Genomic DNA, 17,793 nt, shown 5'->3' with positions numbered 1-17,793 from the left:
ACACTGGCGGAACTGCTGTGGCACTTCAGTATAAATAGATTCTGGGGGGGGGGGGGGTAGTTTCCCTTTCAGCGGGAGGGGAACGTCCGCGCGCAGTGATTATGCCACTTTGCAGTGCGGGGTAAGCGCGCCTGGCTTTTAAAATGCCCTGTCTCGGGCATGCTCCAGGAGGTCGTGCAGGTGTGTGTGCGTGGTGAACTGCAGGTCTGTTAAGACCAGTACTACCATTACTAACACGTGTGCCCTGAACTTGAGGAAGTACCGAGAGCGGAGCGCGAGCCAAACCCCGGACTCCCACTCAGCGCGAGCTCCTCCTACCGGCGCCGCATGCACTGAGGCTCGGTGAGCACGGGCCACCGGTGACCGTTCTTCCCCGCATTCACGTAATCCGTGAATATGAGCCACGCGACTGCCCGGTTCTTCCTTACTCTTAACAGCAGCGCGCCCGCGCGCACACACACCGCCCTCTCCTGGCAGTCAGGCGGCATTACTGCGAGCACATTGGCCTCTAGTGAGCGCCAGGAGTCAGAAAGCATCTTCATTTATAGAGCACCTTTCACACATAAACTATTCAAAAACAGAGGGAAAGGAGCGAGGGGCTAACGTAGCTAACAGAAAGAGCGCTGCATCCGCAAAGCCACCTGCATTGTGGGAGACCCCACGCACCCCTCACACAAACTTCACCCTTTTGCCATCTGGAAGAAGGTACCGCAGCATCCGGTCCCGCACCTCCAGACTGTGCAGCAGCCTCTTCCCAGAAGCCATCAGACTCCTGAACTCTGGCCAAGTCCAATTCCAAACAAATGGACACTTCTATACACACACATACTTCTACACAGTCATGCACACACACGTATGTACATACATATCCATACATACACATTGTTTTTGTATCGGGCAAATTGCTGAAGTCAAACTTCACACACACAATATGCACTCCTTTTGCACTCTTGCACATTCTTCCTACTTGTTTGGATGCTACCAGTGACTGCTATGTTCAGTATAGCATGTCACTGACTCCTATGCACAAGCCTGCTTTACATATTCCCAGTACTGTTCATTGTGTATTGGTCCTGTCCTGTATTTATTTATTGCATGACATTTTGAACTGTACTGTATTGTTTGCGCTCGTGTAGTGTGTTGTCTGTTGTACATGTTTTGTGTTGCACCACGGTCCTGGAGGAACATTGTTTCGTTTTTGCTGTGTACTTGTATATAGCTGAAATGACAAAGACTTTTGAACTTTGAACTTGAACACGAACACATATAAACAAAACAACAAGAACCTGCTCTTACTCCCTGAACCAATACCAGAGCAAAAACTAAACTGCTTCCTGCCCGAACGTCCCAAACTACGACCAAACATATAATGACAGAATAATTAAATACGAATAACACACTATGTACACAGCTGACATTGGCAACCAGTAAGGGGTATACATAAATATGCAGATAAAATATACAATAATTAAAATATACCAGGATAAACAAGGAAATAGTGATAAAAACCCTCTTTGCTTCTGTATGTATGTAAATGTGCACCACTCAGCCAGAACATTAGGACAGGTGAAAAGTGCATAACGTTGAATATCTCAGTTGGAGGCAGCAAAACCAGGTGAGTGTGAGGATGTGAGTGACTGACAGACCAAACTGAAGACTAGCGTACTGGGACAGACCATCTCCACAACAGCAGGACCTGTAGGGTGTCCCCTGTACGTAGTAGATGGTACCTCCCAACAGTGGTCCAAGGAAGGACCAGGGACAGGGATGCCCGGGGCTCACTGATGGGCGTGGGCCATGAAGACTAGCGCGTCCAGTCCCGCAGATCTGCTGTAGCACAGTAACGGTTGTCTGTAATGGAGCGGTGTCAGGACACAGAGCATCGCAGCCTGCTGCTGCTACACAGACACAGCAAAGCAAAGCAAAATTTATTTACATAGCTGAGAGGAAGAAACCTCAAGAGGAAGCAACTCAAAAAGGGTGGACCGTCCTCCTCTGGTCAACACTGCACAGCATGAATGAAGTGAACAAAAAATAAACACTAGGGACTAAGAATAATAGTCACAGCAAGTGGGGGGATTATGATGACAATTTCTAATTCTGAAGTGTGAGATGCCAATAGTGTCAGTGTCCAGGGTCATGTCTGGTGAAGGCCAACTGAGGAATGTCCAGGGTTTCCTCCTATCTTTAAGAGGTAATATCTTTAAGGGATAATATTCAGTGTGGCGATATTATGGAGTTGGAAAAAAGCAATTCTGACTACATTACGTGTGCAATTCTGAAAGTTCAGAATCAAAGATAACTCCTAAATGTTTTACATTTGAGGAAGCATGAACAACTCCAGATTAAGGGAGTGGTTTAAGATCGTGCTTGCAGATTATGGCAGTGAGTGTTAGCATGCAGAGGGAAAAGAGCAGGTAGCTAAGCACTGACCCTTGTGGAACACCACTTAAGATGGGACGATTCGTCATTCAGGCAGACCGATTGAGGGCGGTCAGTCAGGTAAGACTGCCCATGTCAGAGTGCCCATGCTGACCAGCCCACTGATGAAAGTGTCCACAATGTGCATGTGCACATCAGAACTGGACCATGAAGCAGTAGAAGAGAGACTAGTCCAATAAATCATGGTTTCTTTTACATCATGTGGACAGAGTGTGTCTCTTACCAGGGTGCATTATGGGAAGAAGGCAAGCCGGCAGAGGCAGCGAGGTGCTCTGGCTAACATTCTGCTGGCAAACCCTGGGTCCTTGCCTTCATGTTACGGTGACATACAACACCTACCTAAACATCACTGCAGACCAAGTTCACACCTTCATCATGAAAGTTATTCCCTAATAACAGTGGCCTCCTTCAGTGGGACAACGCACCGCATCAGCAGAAACTGGTCAGGAATGGTTTGAGGAACATGACCGAGTTCAAGGTGCTGATTTGGCCTCCAAATTCTCCAGATCTCAATCTGATCAAGCGCCTACGGGATGCGCTGGAAAAACAAGTCGGATCCATGGAGACCCACCTCACAACTAACAGGCCCCACTGCCAATGTTTCAGAGGTCTTGTGGAGTTTACGTACCAACAGGTTAGAGCATGAGGGGAGCGACACATCAGGCCGCTGGTTTTAATAGTATGGTAGCTCAACCGTAGATCAATGTATCTACAGCATGCACTTGTTCTGTGAATGTGCCTGTTGAATGTGGTGTTGATTACTCTTATCCAGTATATTTCCAGTAAAGACCTGCTGGGGAGTATTAATGACCTCTTGGGGAGTATCATTGACCTTTTGGTGAGTATTATTGAGTGTTAATGACCTCCATCAAGAAAGTAAATCAGACAAGGTAATCAATGTATTTCACTGCTCTTAAAATTTACTATTTTATAGAGATCTTAATAAAGATAGAGGAATGTTTCACCTTATCTAAAAGGCAAAAAACCAGGAAATGGGGTTTATTATAGTTTGAAAATGTTTACAAAATGTGACAAATACTACAAATTTGAGCATTTTCTTGCGTAGCCACAGCCACATGATGCCTGTGGTCTGGAGCAGTCAGACAACGGAGCAAATCATGTCATCTGGACTTGGTTTTAGAATATATTAATCCCTGGTTCTAGAACCCCATGTGAGTACTAGATTCCCTGGTTCTAGAACCTCATGTGAGTACTAGATTCCCTGGTTCTAGAACCCCATGTGAGTACTAGATTCCCTGGTTCTAGAACCCAGTCAGTTTCCAGCTGGGCGCTGGTCACCTCTCTGTAGCTGAAACAAACAAATGACTGTATGGAGTCTTTAACACAACGTGTCCAGGAATGCAGAACAGCATGGACCGCTGGACAAACAGAGCAAGCACACAAATTTAGACCAGCCCGTTGGAACAGTCCAAGTGTAACCTGAGATTAATCAGAGTCTAGCCCAAACCAAATCACCCCACGCAGAACCAAGTCCTCCCACAATTACCCCACTCAGAACCAAGTCCTCCCTCCATGTGTCGTGACAATCAGAGTGACTAGGAACAGCCAGGTTCTGTCCGTTAGAGCCCCGTTCTGGCTTTCTTGGGAGGGGTTTGTCCAGACTTAACTCCCCCTTTCCTTTTCCTCAAGCCCTTCATCTTCCTCGTCTGCAGCTTGTCCAGGTTCTGTTTCTGCATGTGCAAGCGCCCGTACTTCGTGCCAAAGGTATCATGGGAGATGTTTTTCTTCTTCTTGGCCTGCGAGGGTGTCAAACACAATGGAGTGTCATTCACCGACACCGTCAACGTGCGTCTGTGAGCATCACTTCTGTCAGGAGTGTAACTGGGTCTCCACCGTCACATGACAGTGTGGATCCAGTGCTTTCAAGTCTCACTACTGATAAGTTGTGTGTGTGTGTGTGTGTGTGTGTGTGTGTGTGTGTGTGTGTGTGTGGCTGATAACCTGTTCATCTAGATAAGAGCAACAGAGCGTGTTGCAGTGTGTCTGAAGACTATCAGTTGCAACATCAACGGTACTTAACGTACATTTACAGAGAACACCTTCAGCTTCATGAAAACAAGTTCACACTGTAATCCAAACAAAATCGACCTGTGCAAGTGCGTGTGCGTCAGGGAGGGGCGGGCGCTACCTTCAGGCCTCTGGGCTGTCTGTGTGCCGTCTTGTATAGGTCATCTGAGGCTAGGTGAGTTCTCCTCAGGACGAAGTCAAATGCGGGGCCGATCTCCTCCAGCTCCACCCGAGGGGTGCGACACCCAGACTTCTTCAGTTTGACTCTGGACACAAGACGCCCCTTACAGCACCTGTATACACCTGTGTCTCGGTCCCCACCACACACTCCACGAACATATTTCACACACTTGTGATGGGCAGGGACGACACGTTAATCCAGATCATTAACACAAATATGGCACCTTTTAACAGCGTGTTCAACACAAGAGACCACATAATTGCCCTGTGTGTCAGTCACCCTGGAGGGGAGAGAGAGAGAGAGAGAGAGAGAGAGAGACAGCCTGACTTGGTAAAGGCCGTGTGTCTCCAGGCAGAATTACACCCTTCTACTCTCCGTGTGTCGTGCCCAGATTCCACACACTCATGCAGGGAGCAGAAACAACACCTCCATCACCCCCCCCCCACGGTTGCTCAGGTGACCTGGTGTCCCCAACTCTGCTGGGACCAGCATGTCCCCCCCCCCCCCCCAACCGTCAACCCTCCGGGGGTGGGGGGGGGGGGGGACACATGCTGGTCCCAGCAGAGTTGGGGACACCAGGTCACATGAGCAACCGGTGCAGTCCAAAAAACAAACTGGCAACCAGACCTGCGCTCTCTCTCACACACAAACTGTAGATCTTCTAACCCCAGTTCTAGAGTCTTGCAGCATCCACACACCTGTAACTGCGCAGACGGGCGTAGCACTGCAGGGTTCATACACACACACCTGTAACTGCGCATGTAGATCTTGCCATCCTGGGCGGTGAAATGGAGGACGTGCTCAAGTCCCGCCAGACGCACCGCAGACACCGTGGGCCCCCGGAAAAAATCTGAGAGAGAGAGAGATCTATCAGACTCTAAGGCTTTACAATAGAACAAAAGAATCCAAATAAAAGATTTTAGAAACATCTTTGACCCACACTCTGCATGTAGAGTAACCACAGAGTGACCACACTAATAAACACAGCAGTAAGCCCTCAGTGACCACACTGGTAACCCCACTGAGCCTAATGAAGCCATTAAGTCACAAGTAAACAGAGGACGCGTTTGAGCAAACACCGCTCCTGAGATTGATGTGTTCAGACTGCTGTGCGTGTGTCGCGTCATGAGACCGGGGGTTTCACCTGTCAGGACGCTACGGAGGCGTGTGTATTCTGTGTCTGTGTGGAAGAGCTCTCCTGCAAACAGCAGCATGGGCTTGGTCCCTTCTGCACACTTGGTACTCTGGACAGAACATGTCCGTATCAGCACACAGTTCTTGGGACGGACACCGCAGCATTCAAGCACTCCCCAACGTCATCACACAACATTCAGGAGCACACAACATACACCTACCTGCCTCACGCGTACACACATACACACACCCAACGCTGTCCTCACCTTGATGTCCTTTAGAGATGAGAACCTGTCCACGCCCAGCTCAAACATATCCAGCACATGGGAGTCAAACATACGACCTGACACACACACACACACACACACACACACACACGATTATAACCACAGATGAGAAACGGATCCTCAGGGCAGAGGACTCACAGAAGACACTGAAAACTTCAAACTTGGGTGGTGCAGAAAAGAACATGGCCACTAGAGGGTGCGAGACTCTTACCAAATATGAGGTTGTTGGGTCTTTTCTTGTTGTGAGAACCAAATAAAAACAGGGAGCAGTCCGATTTCTTGGAGAAAAATTCCTGAAATGCAGATGGTAGTTACACACACCTCCAATTAAATGCTGGCATCTCCAGCTCTAGTCACATTGTGAACCCATCGTGAGATCGTTCACACTCACCAAAGACGTGGGGTCCTCAAACGGCCTCATGATGTTCTTCCTGGAGTAACATTTAGTTCTGAATTAAGCAGAATAACTCAAAAAAACAGACACTACAGGCCAGAACTGGCTGGGTCACCTTTACATTAGGAGACACTTACTTCTTATACAGAACAGCATTTGGTTTCTTTAATGCATACTGAAAAAGAAAGTTTAGAACAGACATGAGGCATGACAGCATACCGATACACACAGGTACTGACCCAGACCCCACACACACACACAGGTACTGACCCAGACCACCCCCACCCACCTACCCACACACAGGTACTGACCCAGACCACCCCCCACACACACACAGGTACTGACCCAGACCCACACACACACACACACACACACGCAGGTACTGACCCAGACCACCCACCCACACGCAGGTACTGACCCAGACCACACACACACACACACACACACACACACACACACACACACACACACACACACACACGCACGCAGGTACTGACCCAGACCACCCACCCACACACACACACACGCAGGTACTGACCCAGACCACACACACACACACACACGCACGCAGGTACTGACCCAGACCACCCACCCACACGCAGGTACTGACCCACCCCACCCACACACACACACGTACTGACCCAGACCTACAAACACCCCCCGGTACCCGACCCACTTACTACATCCTTAAGCGCGTGAGTGACCGTTTCGCTCGTGTTGCCTCCTTTGAGGATCATAGCGGTCTTCGCGTTTTCCACAAGCTTCGCCTCCCTGTTCTGCAGAAACCGCTTGGACCTCTTCGTCTTCGGTTTCCTAATAAGACAAATGTCCCACATGTGAAGTAAAGGAAGTGTGTTAACGTTATCCACATGATACCGTTTATCATCACGGCCCCGGTTAAGGTTACCCACATGACACCGTTTATCATCACGACGCCGGTTAACGTTACCCACACGACACTGTTTATCATCACGACGCCGTCGTTTAACGTTACTTACACGACACCGTCCATCCGCGCCATTTTGAGCAGCTCACGCGTCCGCCTCGCTCTGCGCCGACACGTGGGAAACTGGCAGGGCTGTGAAGCTACTTCAACATGACCACGCCTTTCAAAATAAAAGTCGCTCCAGCTGTATTTAATGAAAAAAAACAAAAAACAAAAACAAAACAAAAACAAAACATTGCGTCCGAGTGAGATGTTTGTTTATACAAACGTTAATTTAGAAAGGCAAATTCCAACATAACGCGAACAGAAACTGTAGAACATGCGAGACATTTTCAAAGTAAATCTTTTTATTAATTAACCAGTTTGGGAGTTGCGTCTGTTCCCAGAGAAGACACCTAGATACAGAAGAACGTAGATACACAGTCAGACACGGGGGTGGTGGTGTGTGTTCTGGACGTTTAAATCATGATGACTGAATTAAAGTATGCGCTGTAATGGGGATGCATGTTACCCGTCGTCTTAATTTTGGCTACAAAACGCCAGTGTGTGACTTCTCTTGCCTTCAGGGGCAGCTGTGGAAAGTTTCCACTAGTGAAACAAAAACTCAACGAAAGGAACCGGACATTTTTAGAATGAAAGTTAAAATATTTATTACATTAAAAAGGTCACAACAGAAGATGGCAAGATGTTTGGGACAAACGTGCAGATACGAGCAGATATATGGTTATACGAGCGGACGGACGCAGCGTAGCTGCACCCCCACAGGCTCATCAAACTACATCCTGGCAGACCTCCGGCGCACCCATCATGAAAAACAGTGCAAGAAGTTTCACCAGTTTCACACAACACAAACTACAAGGATTTAGTTATACCGAATACCTTAAAATCAGTCTCACACAGCAAAGGTCACATCACGCACCATTAAAACAAATGTGTGCACAGACACTAGTGGGGCAAAATAAATGTAATCCACACGTGCATTAATCAAAGAGCAGCAAAGAATTTAAGTGATGAGGGCGCGCAGGTGAGGAGACGCCCCTCGGTGCAGCCTCTGAAAGTCTGCAGAGGGCAGATTGCGAGACTTGGGTCAGTGACACGGGGTACAGATATGCCTGTTCACTACCCCAATCCCCCCTTCAATGGGGGGGGGGCAGAAGAAAACAGTAAACAAACAAATGAGCAGAAAGGATAATCGCCATATTTAGCCTCACGTGAGGAAGGTGTCTGCAAAGCCCCACATCAGCACGAACACATCAACACGTACAGGGTTAAACTTCACACAGTCCCATATTTAACCTTTAAACGACCCAAGTTCATCATTAAAATTTAAGAAACATACAATCTTTGGCACCATTTCTGAGGTTTGTGTTGAGGTAGGCTTCCAACAAACCTTCATGACCCACATGACCTCTACACGTGGGAGGTCACACACACCAACACACTGTGGACCTGTGGAGCGCCTCCACTTACTCTCAAAATGGTTCCTCAGTGCAAATATTTGGCTAAAAATATATATTATGAAGATACTGAGCTAAAAACATAAGCAGAAGTCTTAGCACAGTGGGCTCCAGACCTGACAGGTCCAGACGCAGACCCACAGACCCGTCACAGGTCCCCAGGTCAGAAACACTTCCTGAAGACAATCTGTGGTCCGAATTCTTCGTACTCCTCGCGGCTGATCCAGGCAGAGGAGAAAGCTGGGAGGGAGGATAGCACAGCCCCGCCTTTCCACACAGAAAAGTCCCGCTCTGGAGGACTTAGGACCCGCACGGTCCCGCTGCCTTTTGCAGGGGCCAGGCGGTGGAGCTCCAGCTGCAGACGCTCACACAGGCCAGCCAGGAGAGTGTTGCCTCCTTCAACAGACACAGATGCATGGAGACGACATTACGCCAGTGTCCTGAACTCCTGCAGAGGCAGGACATGCCGGCAATTACGGAGACATTTCAGAATCTGGGAAAACTGCTCACGTACCACAGAGAACTACGTTTCCCAGAAAGCTCTTCCTCAGGTCAATGTCGGACTGCAGGATGGATTTGAAAATGCACTCATGCATCCCGTAATGATCACGGCCAATCAACTCCGGTTTGAACAGGATCTCAGGAGCCCTAAAACAAACAGAGAGAGACTGAAAGTGATGAGTCTCAGGTTAGCAAGGACCCAGGTCTTCTCCTGGTGATCTCTCCCTCTCCCTCTCTCCCCCTCCTGGGGAGCAGTTTCCACTCAGGAAAACCACACACAGACCAGTTACCTGAACCTCTCCGTCGTCAGGGATACGACATGTCCGTCAGGCAGTGTGTAATGCATCTGCGTTCCAGCCCCGCCCATTCTGCTAAGCTCCGCCTCATAATCTAGAGGCACATGGCAGCATTTCTCCTTAATGTCCCGAACGATCTCCAGCTCAGCAGACGTGCGCATACACACACCCTGCTCCAGCAGCAGCTGACACACACACACACACAGTTTGAACCAAACTCAACAAAGCACCATCACACTGCAACATGCAGTCTGTTGTTCCTCAGGGCTGGCGTGCGCGTGTGTCTCTACCTGTTTGAGCTGCAGTGTAACATCTGCTCCAGCCAGAGGGAGGCGCTGTACAGCATGGGGCAGACAGTACCCCTCAAACACAGGGACACTGTGACTCAGCCCATCGCCAGAGTCAAACACCACACCTAGGGGTGGGGGGGCAGTGCACTAATCATAATTAATCCTACTTTTAGTGTAATTAAATTCTGCTAATCTCTCTAAATCTAAATTGAATACCCACTGCCTCCTCAGAAACTTAATCATAAAGCCAATTTGAAGGGAGGCGCATGTGTGTGTGTGGGCGTACACTAACCTGTGGTGCGCCCGGCTGCGTACAGTGCCAACACAGGCTGCAGGGCCACATAGGTGAGCGGGACGTTAAAGGATTCAAACATCAGCTGCGCCATGCGCTGCCGGTTCCTCAGTGGGACCATGACGCCTTCAGTCAGCAGCACAGGGTGGTCGACAGGGTCCACGCACAGCTGTTGGAACGCATGCTGCCAGATCTGCATCCCCCCCCCCCCCCCCAACACACACACACACACACACAGCCTGAACAATTAGAGAGGACCTGCAGTGCAGGGGCCATTAGTGTTGTACCTGTAGGGCTCAACATAGCCCCTCAGTCACCACCCACCAGCTCCATGTGGTCCCAGTTGGTGACGAGGCCATTTCTCACGGGGTAGTGCAGGGTCAGGACACCCCTCATATGCCGCGTCTCGTGTCCCACATACACGTCTCGCTCGGCACTGCCATGCATCACCTCCTGCACGCAGACAGCAGCGCAGGCTAAACACCACAGGCCAGCTAACCCCAACCCAGCCCGTCAGGAACTTTACCTCATATTTGGGCCGGCCGATGGCTGCTGGGAAAACGATGCTGGGAAGTTCCTGATCAGCAAAGCCTGCCTTCACCAGGACAGAGCCTGTATCCATGACCACGGGGGTCAGGAGGTCACTCAGCTACACACGCGCACACAAGTACTTTAGTGATGAAATACTAAAATACATTATTAATTTAATTGAGAAACAAACTCCCTCCCTCCATCTGTTTTCCCAGCCCCGAAAGAACCCGTAATGGTGTGTTGGAGAAGAACTGCCCTCTAGGAGGGCGCGAGACCCACACCTCTGGCACACAGACGCGAGGCAGAATATCCGGGGACCTGCGGCTGGATCTCGTCGAGACATCGTAACCAACAGGAGCAGCAGCCTGGTGCTCCGCACGGTCTCTGCTGAGCTCAGAGACGCCACGTGAGCCAGACTCCACCTCCAACGTCATTCCCTCGCATCTCGCAGGCTCCGCCCCAACAATAAGACCCTCGATCTCTCCATCAGAGGCAGCGTCTATCTGATCTCCGTGTTCATAATCCGATCCGATTATAAACTCCTCTGTCGATGTGACGTTGTGCTCAGGCTGACACACAGTCCTACAGTGAGGGTCATCATTGTTGTTGTTGTTGTTGTTGTTGTTGTTGTGTCCCAGTGTTGCTGGGAGTGACTGCGATTTTCTAGGTGGAGGGTTTGTGCGTGCTTTTGGCTTCGGGCCAGCAGAGGGCACCGGCGGGCCTCCTAGTGCAGCAGGAACGTGAGCGTTGCTTTCCTGTAGGTCTCGGTTAGAAACAGAGTTCGCCTGATCACCCAGCCACGGCCTCCTTGACCCAGGGGGGCGGGGCAAGGGTCCTGAGCCCCCAGGGTCAAATGCCCTCTCTTGACCAGCCTCCTGCACCATTCGCCCCTCCTCCACTCGCGGGTCAGCTCCACTGCCCTCACACTGAGCGTGATTAGTTGTCCCCACGGTTTCCATCTCCAGGCCGCAGTCATGCAGACCCGGGCACTTCTCCGGCTCTTCGACAGAAACTCGCACGTCTGAGAGATCAGACGGATCCGACGCTACGCTGATGGAATCGGACATGTCTCTCTTCTGAAGATTGGATGCGTCAGACTCAGCTGCTGAGATGTCCAATTCAGACAGGACGGTAGAGGACAGAGACCCTTGGTACGTGTCCTGTCTGAGGTTCTTGCCGTTATTGGTGGACTCCGCAGTCGTGACCAGCACCTCTGACCCAAGTTTGCAGTGGGCAGCTTCATCTGTGGCTGAATTAGAAGGCTTGTGATTGGTCAGTTCCTCTGGGGTTACATGCTGGTCTTCGTGTTTGGTGTCTGGCGGCTGGCGTCTGCAGCTCGTCAGCAGAGCTTCATCAGAAACAGAACCCTCGTCCTCCTCCCTGACGCCGAGCGCCGAGGTGCTCTCCATGATGGAGCACTTGATGACCTTTCGACCCCTGCGCAGCCGCGTCTTCCTCCCACCCTCCACCTCCTTCTTCTCATGCTCCAGAACGTCCAGGAACCTTCTCCGGTCTTCAGTGCAGCTCTGAGCTCCACAGCCATGGAGAGCATGGAGCTTCTGGTTCTCCTCCATGATCCGCTTGTCGAGAGACTGCAGGTTCTTCAGTTCCTGGAGCAGGTCCCCCCTGCCTGGACTCCGCGCAGGGCCAGGAGACGGAGCACAGACACCTCCAGCGTCTTCTGGACAGCCCTGAGATGAGAGGTCGTCATGGTAATGGGAGAGTTGGAGGTGAGAAGTGAGGTCATCCTCCAAACCAATCACACCTGCTTCTGCCAAACCACTGGATGACATCTGGAAAAGAAACAGCAGAACTCTGTACACACACACGGGCAGCAGAGAGTCACACACACCCACACCCACACCCCTTCCTTCCCCCTGTCAGTGTAAACATTACTGGTCTACACAGAAAAACTGAACTGAATCCAAGAAAAACAAAAACAACCTGACCAAAGTATAAAGTCCAGTTTTAATGGTGGGCTGTAAACGTTTATGCATGTCCAGTGGAGCACGTCTCCTGCTCGTGCGCCATGTTTACAGCGCTGCACGTCCCTCACCGGAGCAAGCCGGGCATGGCGTCTCCACGTGGACCACTTCCCGTCGATGGGCTCGGGTGTCAGCAGTACGGACAGAGCCTCTTCCTGGACGAGGGCGTCCTCCTCCTCCTGAGAAACGACAACGTTACCATGATGGCATTCAGTATTACCATGGTGAAAGACCAGAAGAACCAGTCCAAGACACAACCAGTTAGAGGACACGTCTCACCTGCAGGATTCCAGCTGTACGCTGGAGGACCTCCTCCACAGCTTGAAGCTCTGCCTCCTCCTTCAGCACCCAATCACACAGAGAGAGGTCCGACACGGAGCACAGCGACCTGCGCACGCGCACACACCTTCATAACATGAATTAAACCACAAACCATCTATCAGGCTGGATGGATAGTGCGCACACACACACACACACACACACACACACACCTGACAGAAGAGTCATGTTTAAGGTCATGCAGGTCATAGGTGTCCCACAGGAGAGTGGGCGTGGTCTCAGTTCCACCCGCGCTGTCCGTTATTGTGCTGGAGAGAATATTCCGGATGGGGCTTAGCTCTGCCTCCTCCAGGCTGCAGCTGGCGTGGCGGGGGCTGTGCTGCACCCCCTGCTGTCTGGGGGAGATGGTGACAGTGTAGGAGCTCTCCAGCTCGTCCAGGGGGAGGCCGAGCCAGGGGTTCTGGGGCAGCGTGGCTGAGCGGGTCACCCGGATCTCCAGGTTCAGACAGTCCGCCGTCACCCTGGGGACAATGCGGATCCCGGCCCCCAGAGAGTCTGGCTCCGGCCCGTCCCGCACGCTCGGAATGCCCGGAACGTTCACCTCCGTCTGCGGAGACCTCAGTGCCCCTCCCTTGCTGAATGGCACTCTGGGTAATCCCTCAGGGACCTCCTTCCCACTTCCTGTCTCAAGGCCACTGCTTCCTATGCCGCCAAAGCCAGAGTCGAAGGAGATGAGGGATGGCGGTTTTCCCACGGTGGGGACAGTGTCCCATCTGGCCGACGGACATGGGCCGGACCCTGACTCTCTCGGGAGGACGCCAGCACCCCCACTCTCAGCGCAGCCGTCCCTCACAAGCGTAAGGTCAGAGGTCGTCGTCATGGCTCCCCGATTTCCTTTCAGCTGCTCGTACTGCCACTGTAGGGCAAGCTGGAGGTCATGAAGGGTCGCGGAATCAGGCGAGGTCATCACCGTCCTTAAAGTCATGCACCTGCATATCCACATACACGTCTGTTAACAGGTAGGAAATAACGGGGTCACGTGACCTCTGCTAAGTAGAGGAAAGAGGCGCCACCTGTTGGTCAGCTGTGCAGCCGCGCCCTGATTGGGCAGCTCCCCTAGGGCCCGTTCCAGCTGTGCCAGCTGCGCCAGCTCCTCCAGCTGTGGGCAGGGGTGGTGCCTGAGGAAGGACTCCAGGGCGGGTCTCCAGGCGGAGTCAGCAGAGGTCCCGCCCTTCACACACGCAAGAGGCGGGACGTCGGGGTTCCTGCACCTGCTCCACAGAAGGTCCTGCAAGGATCTCTCGCAGATGGCCCGGCTGTACCAGTGCTGAACCTGTCAGACAGACACACACACACACACACACACACACACACTACTGCAAAGCCCACACTGGGTGAAAACAGTGGTGTCAAACAGCACAACACGGAAGTCCTGACGCAGACAAGGGCCAGACAGAACGCGGGTGCGGAGACACAGACACACACACACACACACACTTTACCTTCTCATAGCCGCAATGGAAGCGACACACAGCCCTCAGCCTCTCGTACAGTAGCTCCACAGCCATGCGGAACCTGTCTGTCTCCTGCTCTAGCTCAGCAAGCCACGCCTCCTGGCCCCACCCACTCCCCATAGGAACAACCTCCGTTGTAGTGTGGATCACATCCTCTGCACGACGCACCAGAGCCTGTTAAACACACGCAGACGCCCTTAGAGTGAAAGACACTTCAGACACTGAAATATAAGAAACATAAAACAAATAAATGCAAACATCCCCCCTTTTTAATAATAATAATAATAATAATCACATCTAAGATTCAACATTGTTCCTTTCTGCTGAGGTCACGACCTCTTCTAAAATGTGTGTGTGGACAATGGCACAGTGTGTGAACATCAGTACAGACCGTATGCCTGTGGGGGCGTCAACATGGTGTGCGCGTGTGTGTGGACAATAGTGTGGTGTGTTTGGGCATTAGCATAGCGCACGAGCACGTGTGTGTATTACCATAGCATGCGTAAAAACAGACGCCTCAAAGCGCAGCCACAGTGCTCCAGCCCTGCTGCTGTTCTGCGCGGCCTCAGATCTGATCTCAGACCTGTAGGACTGCAGCGCCCCCTGCCACACACACTCCATCTGAGCCAGAATCTGACACACACACACACACACACACACACACACCCCCCCACAGGGGTGAGTACACAGCTAGAGCTGGGGTGAGCGAGTGAACCCGTGGTCGTTTTATTGTCTGGCTGAGACCTGTTGTGCTTCTCTTTGAAGTCTGAGGACCTGCAGCTGGAGGCGGGCTTTAGAGAAGGCCTGTTGCCACAGCAACGCCACTTTCTCCACGGCGGCCGTGATCCTAGAGGAGAGAGGACTTTAGGTCAGACCTGCCCCCTCCACCCAGTTCAGAGACGTAGCCCACCTCCACCCGGGCAGGTAGGCGCGTACCTGTCGTAGTTCTGAAGCATGTCCAGGGCGGTGCGTGTGAAGAAGTGGGTGCCCACCATTGCCTGGTAACACGGGTCACGCTCAGGGCAACGGAACTTTTCTAAAATTTGTTCACACTGCCTCAATAGGTCATCCAGACCCAGGTCCCTACACACACGCACACACACGCACACACAGTGACTGTTGGCTTCAATTGTAGTTCCAGAGAGTCCTCAGAAAGAGGAGTTGTGCAATGACAGACCAAGACCCCCCCGCCCCAAGGACAGTGGGCTAGGCGTTACCTGCGCAGCTTCTGGAGGCGGGCCTGGTGGGCGGAGCAGAAGAGGGTGAGAGGCTCCACCTCCTCAGGGACCGGGAGGGTGGAAAGCTCCTGTATGGCGGAGATGTATGCAGGCAATCGTCGTACCACTGCCACAAACGCCTGCACGAAGCCACCTATCTCCTACACCAGGGAGCGCGAGAGGGAGGGGAGAGCATGCGTGTGTGTGAGACAGGCCATGTACACATTACAGTCTGCTGATGGTACCCTGTTTTGATGAACAGATTCTTGAATCCACCAAAACTGCCGTGCGTCCCCATCAACACCTGTCCTCTGACCAGTGTGTCCAATCAACCAACCAATCGATCAAGTTACGGCGACTGACCTTAACGAAGCTGACCCAGCTCTGGTGGCAGTAGGTCAGATACCCGCCCAGGCTAGCCAACAGCTGACTGCGGTCCATGTAGTTGGAGAGTTCAAATACATCTCTGAGGAAAACGCACTGTGTCCACAGAAAGGAAACATTTCACACGGTTTATCATAACGACAATAATAATAATAATAATAATAGTATAAACAACAGAAGACAATTACAGCCATTACACAGGTGTGTGTATTTAAACCTGGGAAAGGGAGGAGCCAGGCCAATCAAAAACAGTCGCACCTTAAAGGGGGCAGAGCTAGGGGCTCTGGAGGATTCTGACAGCAGCAGTCTGTGCAGGTGCTTGGACACACCCCTGTGTCTGGGCAGGACCACGTACAGCGAGTGCACAACCCGCCCATGTCGCTACAACAATCAAACACTCACTCAGTCAACACTCCCCCCACAAATCAACACTCACAGTGACTCAAACACCCACAAGTCAAACCCCACAATTACAGAACGACTGTTAATTATGCCCATTGAAGCAGCAACTAGGACGTCAGAGGCCCTGCAGCCAGAGAACTGGACACCAGTCCGTCTGAGAGAGCATGGAAAGTGTACACACACACACACACACACACACACACACACACACACACACACACACACACACTTAAGAGCTTGCCGAGCTGGTGAACTGAAGTGTGCAGCCGCGTGGGCCTCCAGGGAGAGCCTTCGTTAGATCAGATCAACCATGTGACTCATCCAGGAGACGTGTGACACACTCGCGTACCTCCAGCAGCAAAAGGGTTCCAGTCACGCGCTTGACCACGTCCAGCGAGGCCTCCCTCAGGTCAGCAACCGCCGACACCAGACACTCCTCCCGGGGTTTGCTGCAAAGCATTTATTTGTCTATGGCTTTGTCCCAAATCGCGAGAAACAAACGAACGAACACAAGCGCACGCGTACCTGTGCAGGCGCAGGACGTAGAGGATGAAGTCGGACAGGTCTTCCTCGGTGAGCTCGCGAGCGAGTTTGGCCTGAGTCTCCACCGGGAACACGAGCAGCGGACATCCATGCTGGTCGAAGGCACCTGTCGGCGCACCACACAAACACAAACACACGCCGCCGTTAAAATGACTTCACCGACACAACGCGGGGGTAAAAAGCCTCTTTACCGGGAAAGATCACGGCTCCCGAGTTCAGCACGCGATCCGGGGGCAGCGCCGGGGTAGCGGGAGACCACGGACCTGCGGAAATAACGGGGATGAATTTGAACTTGTGTTGGGCTCGTGTTGGGCTGCAGCGGTATATCGTTAGAAACAAGCACGCGCTCAGGAAACAAGTCGGTATCACGCGATTCGAGACACAAACTGGAACAAATGAACGAACAAACCGCCGCGGAACACGCTCGTGTACCGGCATACCTGTCGGGTCGCTCATTTCCGTGCTGGTCTTCCGTGCCGTTTCTCACAAACGCCTGCCTGCGCGGGACAACGCCACGCGGGAGATGCCGCGACTCGCGCGCGCCCGGTGGACGCTGAACTCATTTATAACTTCCAGAACCGATGGGCGGGGAGACCAAGTGGAAAACGCCCCCGCCCCGCTGTTGCCATGACAGCAACACTGTAGGAGATTCGTTTTAAAGTTTTCGGTCCAGTAGCACTGACCAGTTCT

General features: G+C 51.9%; 2 protein-coding genes across 5 annotated transcripts; both read right to left on the bottom strand.

Annotated features, from left to right (window-relative positions):
* Nucleotides 1–3,426: 3,426 nt before the first annotated feature.
* On the bottom strand, nucleotides 3,427–7,573 carry rpf2 (ribosome production factor 2 homolog). Of its 2 annotated transcripts, none has more exons than XM_026995837.2 (10): nucleotides 7,465–7,573; nucleotides 7,147–7,279; nucleotides 6,604–6,641; nucleotides 6,464–6,503; nucleotides 6,284–6,365; nucleotides 6,052–6,128; nucleotides 5,796–5,895; nucleotides 5,399–5,501; nucleotides 4,592–4,736; nucleotides 3,427–4,199 (listed from the first exon to the last, which is right to left on the bottom strand). In XM_026995837.2, exons 1-10 carry the CDS (start codon nucleotides 7,485–7,487, stop codon nucleotides 4,023–4,025), a joined length of 918 nt encoding a protein of 305 aa, XP_026851638.1. In that variant the 5' UTR covers nucleotides 7,488–7,573; the 3' UTR covers nucleotides 3,427–4,022. The 2 variants fall into 2 exon arrangements, with proteins under 2 accessions (XP_026851638.1, XP_035384941.1); XM_035529048.1 differs by having other exon boundaries at nucleotides 7,378–7,470.
* A 219-nt stretch (nucleotides 7,574–7,792) lies between these two features.
* On the bottom strand, nucleotides 7,793–17,633 carry LOC113567738. 3 transcript variants are annotated; one of them, XM_035528989.1, is made up of 23 exons: nucleotides 17,544–17,633; nucleotides 17,295–17,366; nucleotides 17,086–17,209; nucleotides 16,910–17,009; nucleotides 16,417–16,539; nucleotides 16,138–16,254; nucleotides 15,775–15,935; nucleotides 15,494–15,640; nucleotides 15,302–15,404; nucleotides 15,050–15,190; nucleotides 14,546–14,731; nucleotides 14,117–14,376; nucleotides 13,256–14,032; nucleotides 13,044–13,170; nucleotides 12,836–12,943; nucleotides 11,061–12,572; nucleotides 10,775–10,897; nucleotides 10,573–10,701; nucleotides 10,249–10,441; nucleotides 9,957–10,081; nucleotides 9,661–9,851; nucleotides 9,384–9,517; nucleotides 7,793–9,265 (listed from the first exon to the last, which is right to left on the bottom strand). In XM_035528989.1, exons 1-23 carry the CDS (start codon nucleotides 17,557–17,559, stop codon nucleotides 9,033–9,035), a joined length of 5,202 nt encoding a protein of 1,733 aa, XP_035384882.1. In that variant the 5' UTR covers nucleotides 17,560–17,633; the 3' UTR covers nucleotides 7,793–9,032. The 3 variants fall into 3 exon arrangements, with proteins under 3 accessions (XP_035384882.1, XP_035384883.1, XP_026851635.2); XM_035528990.1 differs by having other exon boundaries at nucleotides 13,044–13,152; XM_026995834.2 differs by lacking the exons at nucleotides 15,050–15,190; nucleotides 15,302–15,404; nucleotides 15,494–15,640; ... (5 more) ...; nucleotides 17,295–17,366; nucleotides 17,544–17,633 and adding an exon at nucleotides 14,853–14,896.
* Nucleotides 17,634–17,793: the final 160 nt, after the last annotated feature.

Source organism: Electrophorus electricus, chromosome 8, assembly GCF_013358815.1.
Source record: "Electrophorus electricus isolate fEleEle1 chromosome 8, fEleEle1.pri, whole genome shotgun sequence".
Classification (NCBI taxonomy): Eukaryota; Metazoa; Chordata; class Actinopteri; order Gymnotiformes; family Gymnotidae; genus Electrophorus; species Electrophorus electricus.
Note: the sequence above shows the minus strand (reverse complement) of the source record. Positions and strands in the feature narration are given on the sequence as shown.

Coding starts and splice junctions, on each gene's coding strand:
- rpf2 (XM_035529048.1), bottom strand. CDS start 7,436: ATGATAAACAGTGTCGTGTGGGTAACGTTAACCGGCGTCGTGATGATA. Junction 6,504..6,603: donor AATGCTGTTCTGTATAAGAA/GTAAGTGTCTCC, acceptor ATGTTACTCCAG/GAAGAACATCATGAGGCCGT. Junction 5,896..6,051: donor CATCTCTAAAGGACATCAAG/GTGAGGACAGCG, acceptor TGTTCTGTCCAG/AGTACCAAGTGTGCAGAAGG.
- LOC113567738 (XM_035528989.1), bottom strand. Junction 15,936..16,137: donor GCTGGGTCAGCTTCGTTAAG/GTCAGTCGCCGT, acceptor TCCCTGGTGTAG/GAGATAGGTGGCTTCGTGCA. Junction 14,033..14,116: donor GCTGCACAGCTGACCAACAG/GTGGCGCCTCTT, acceptor GTGGATATGCAG/GTGCATGACTTTAAGGACGG.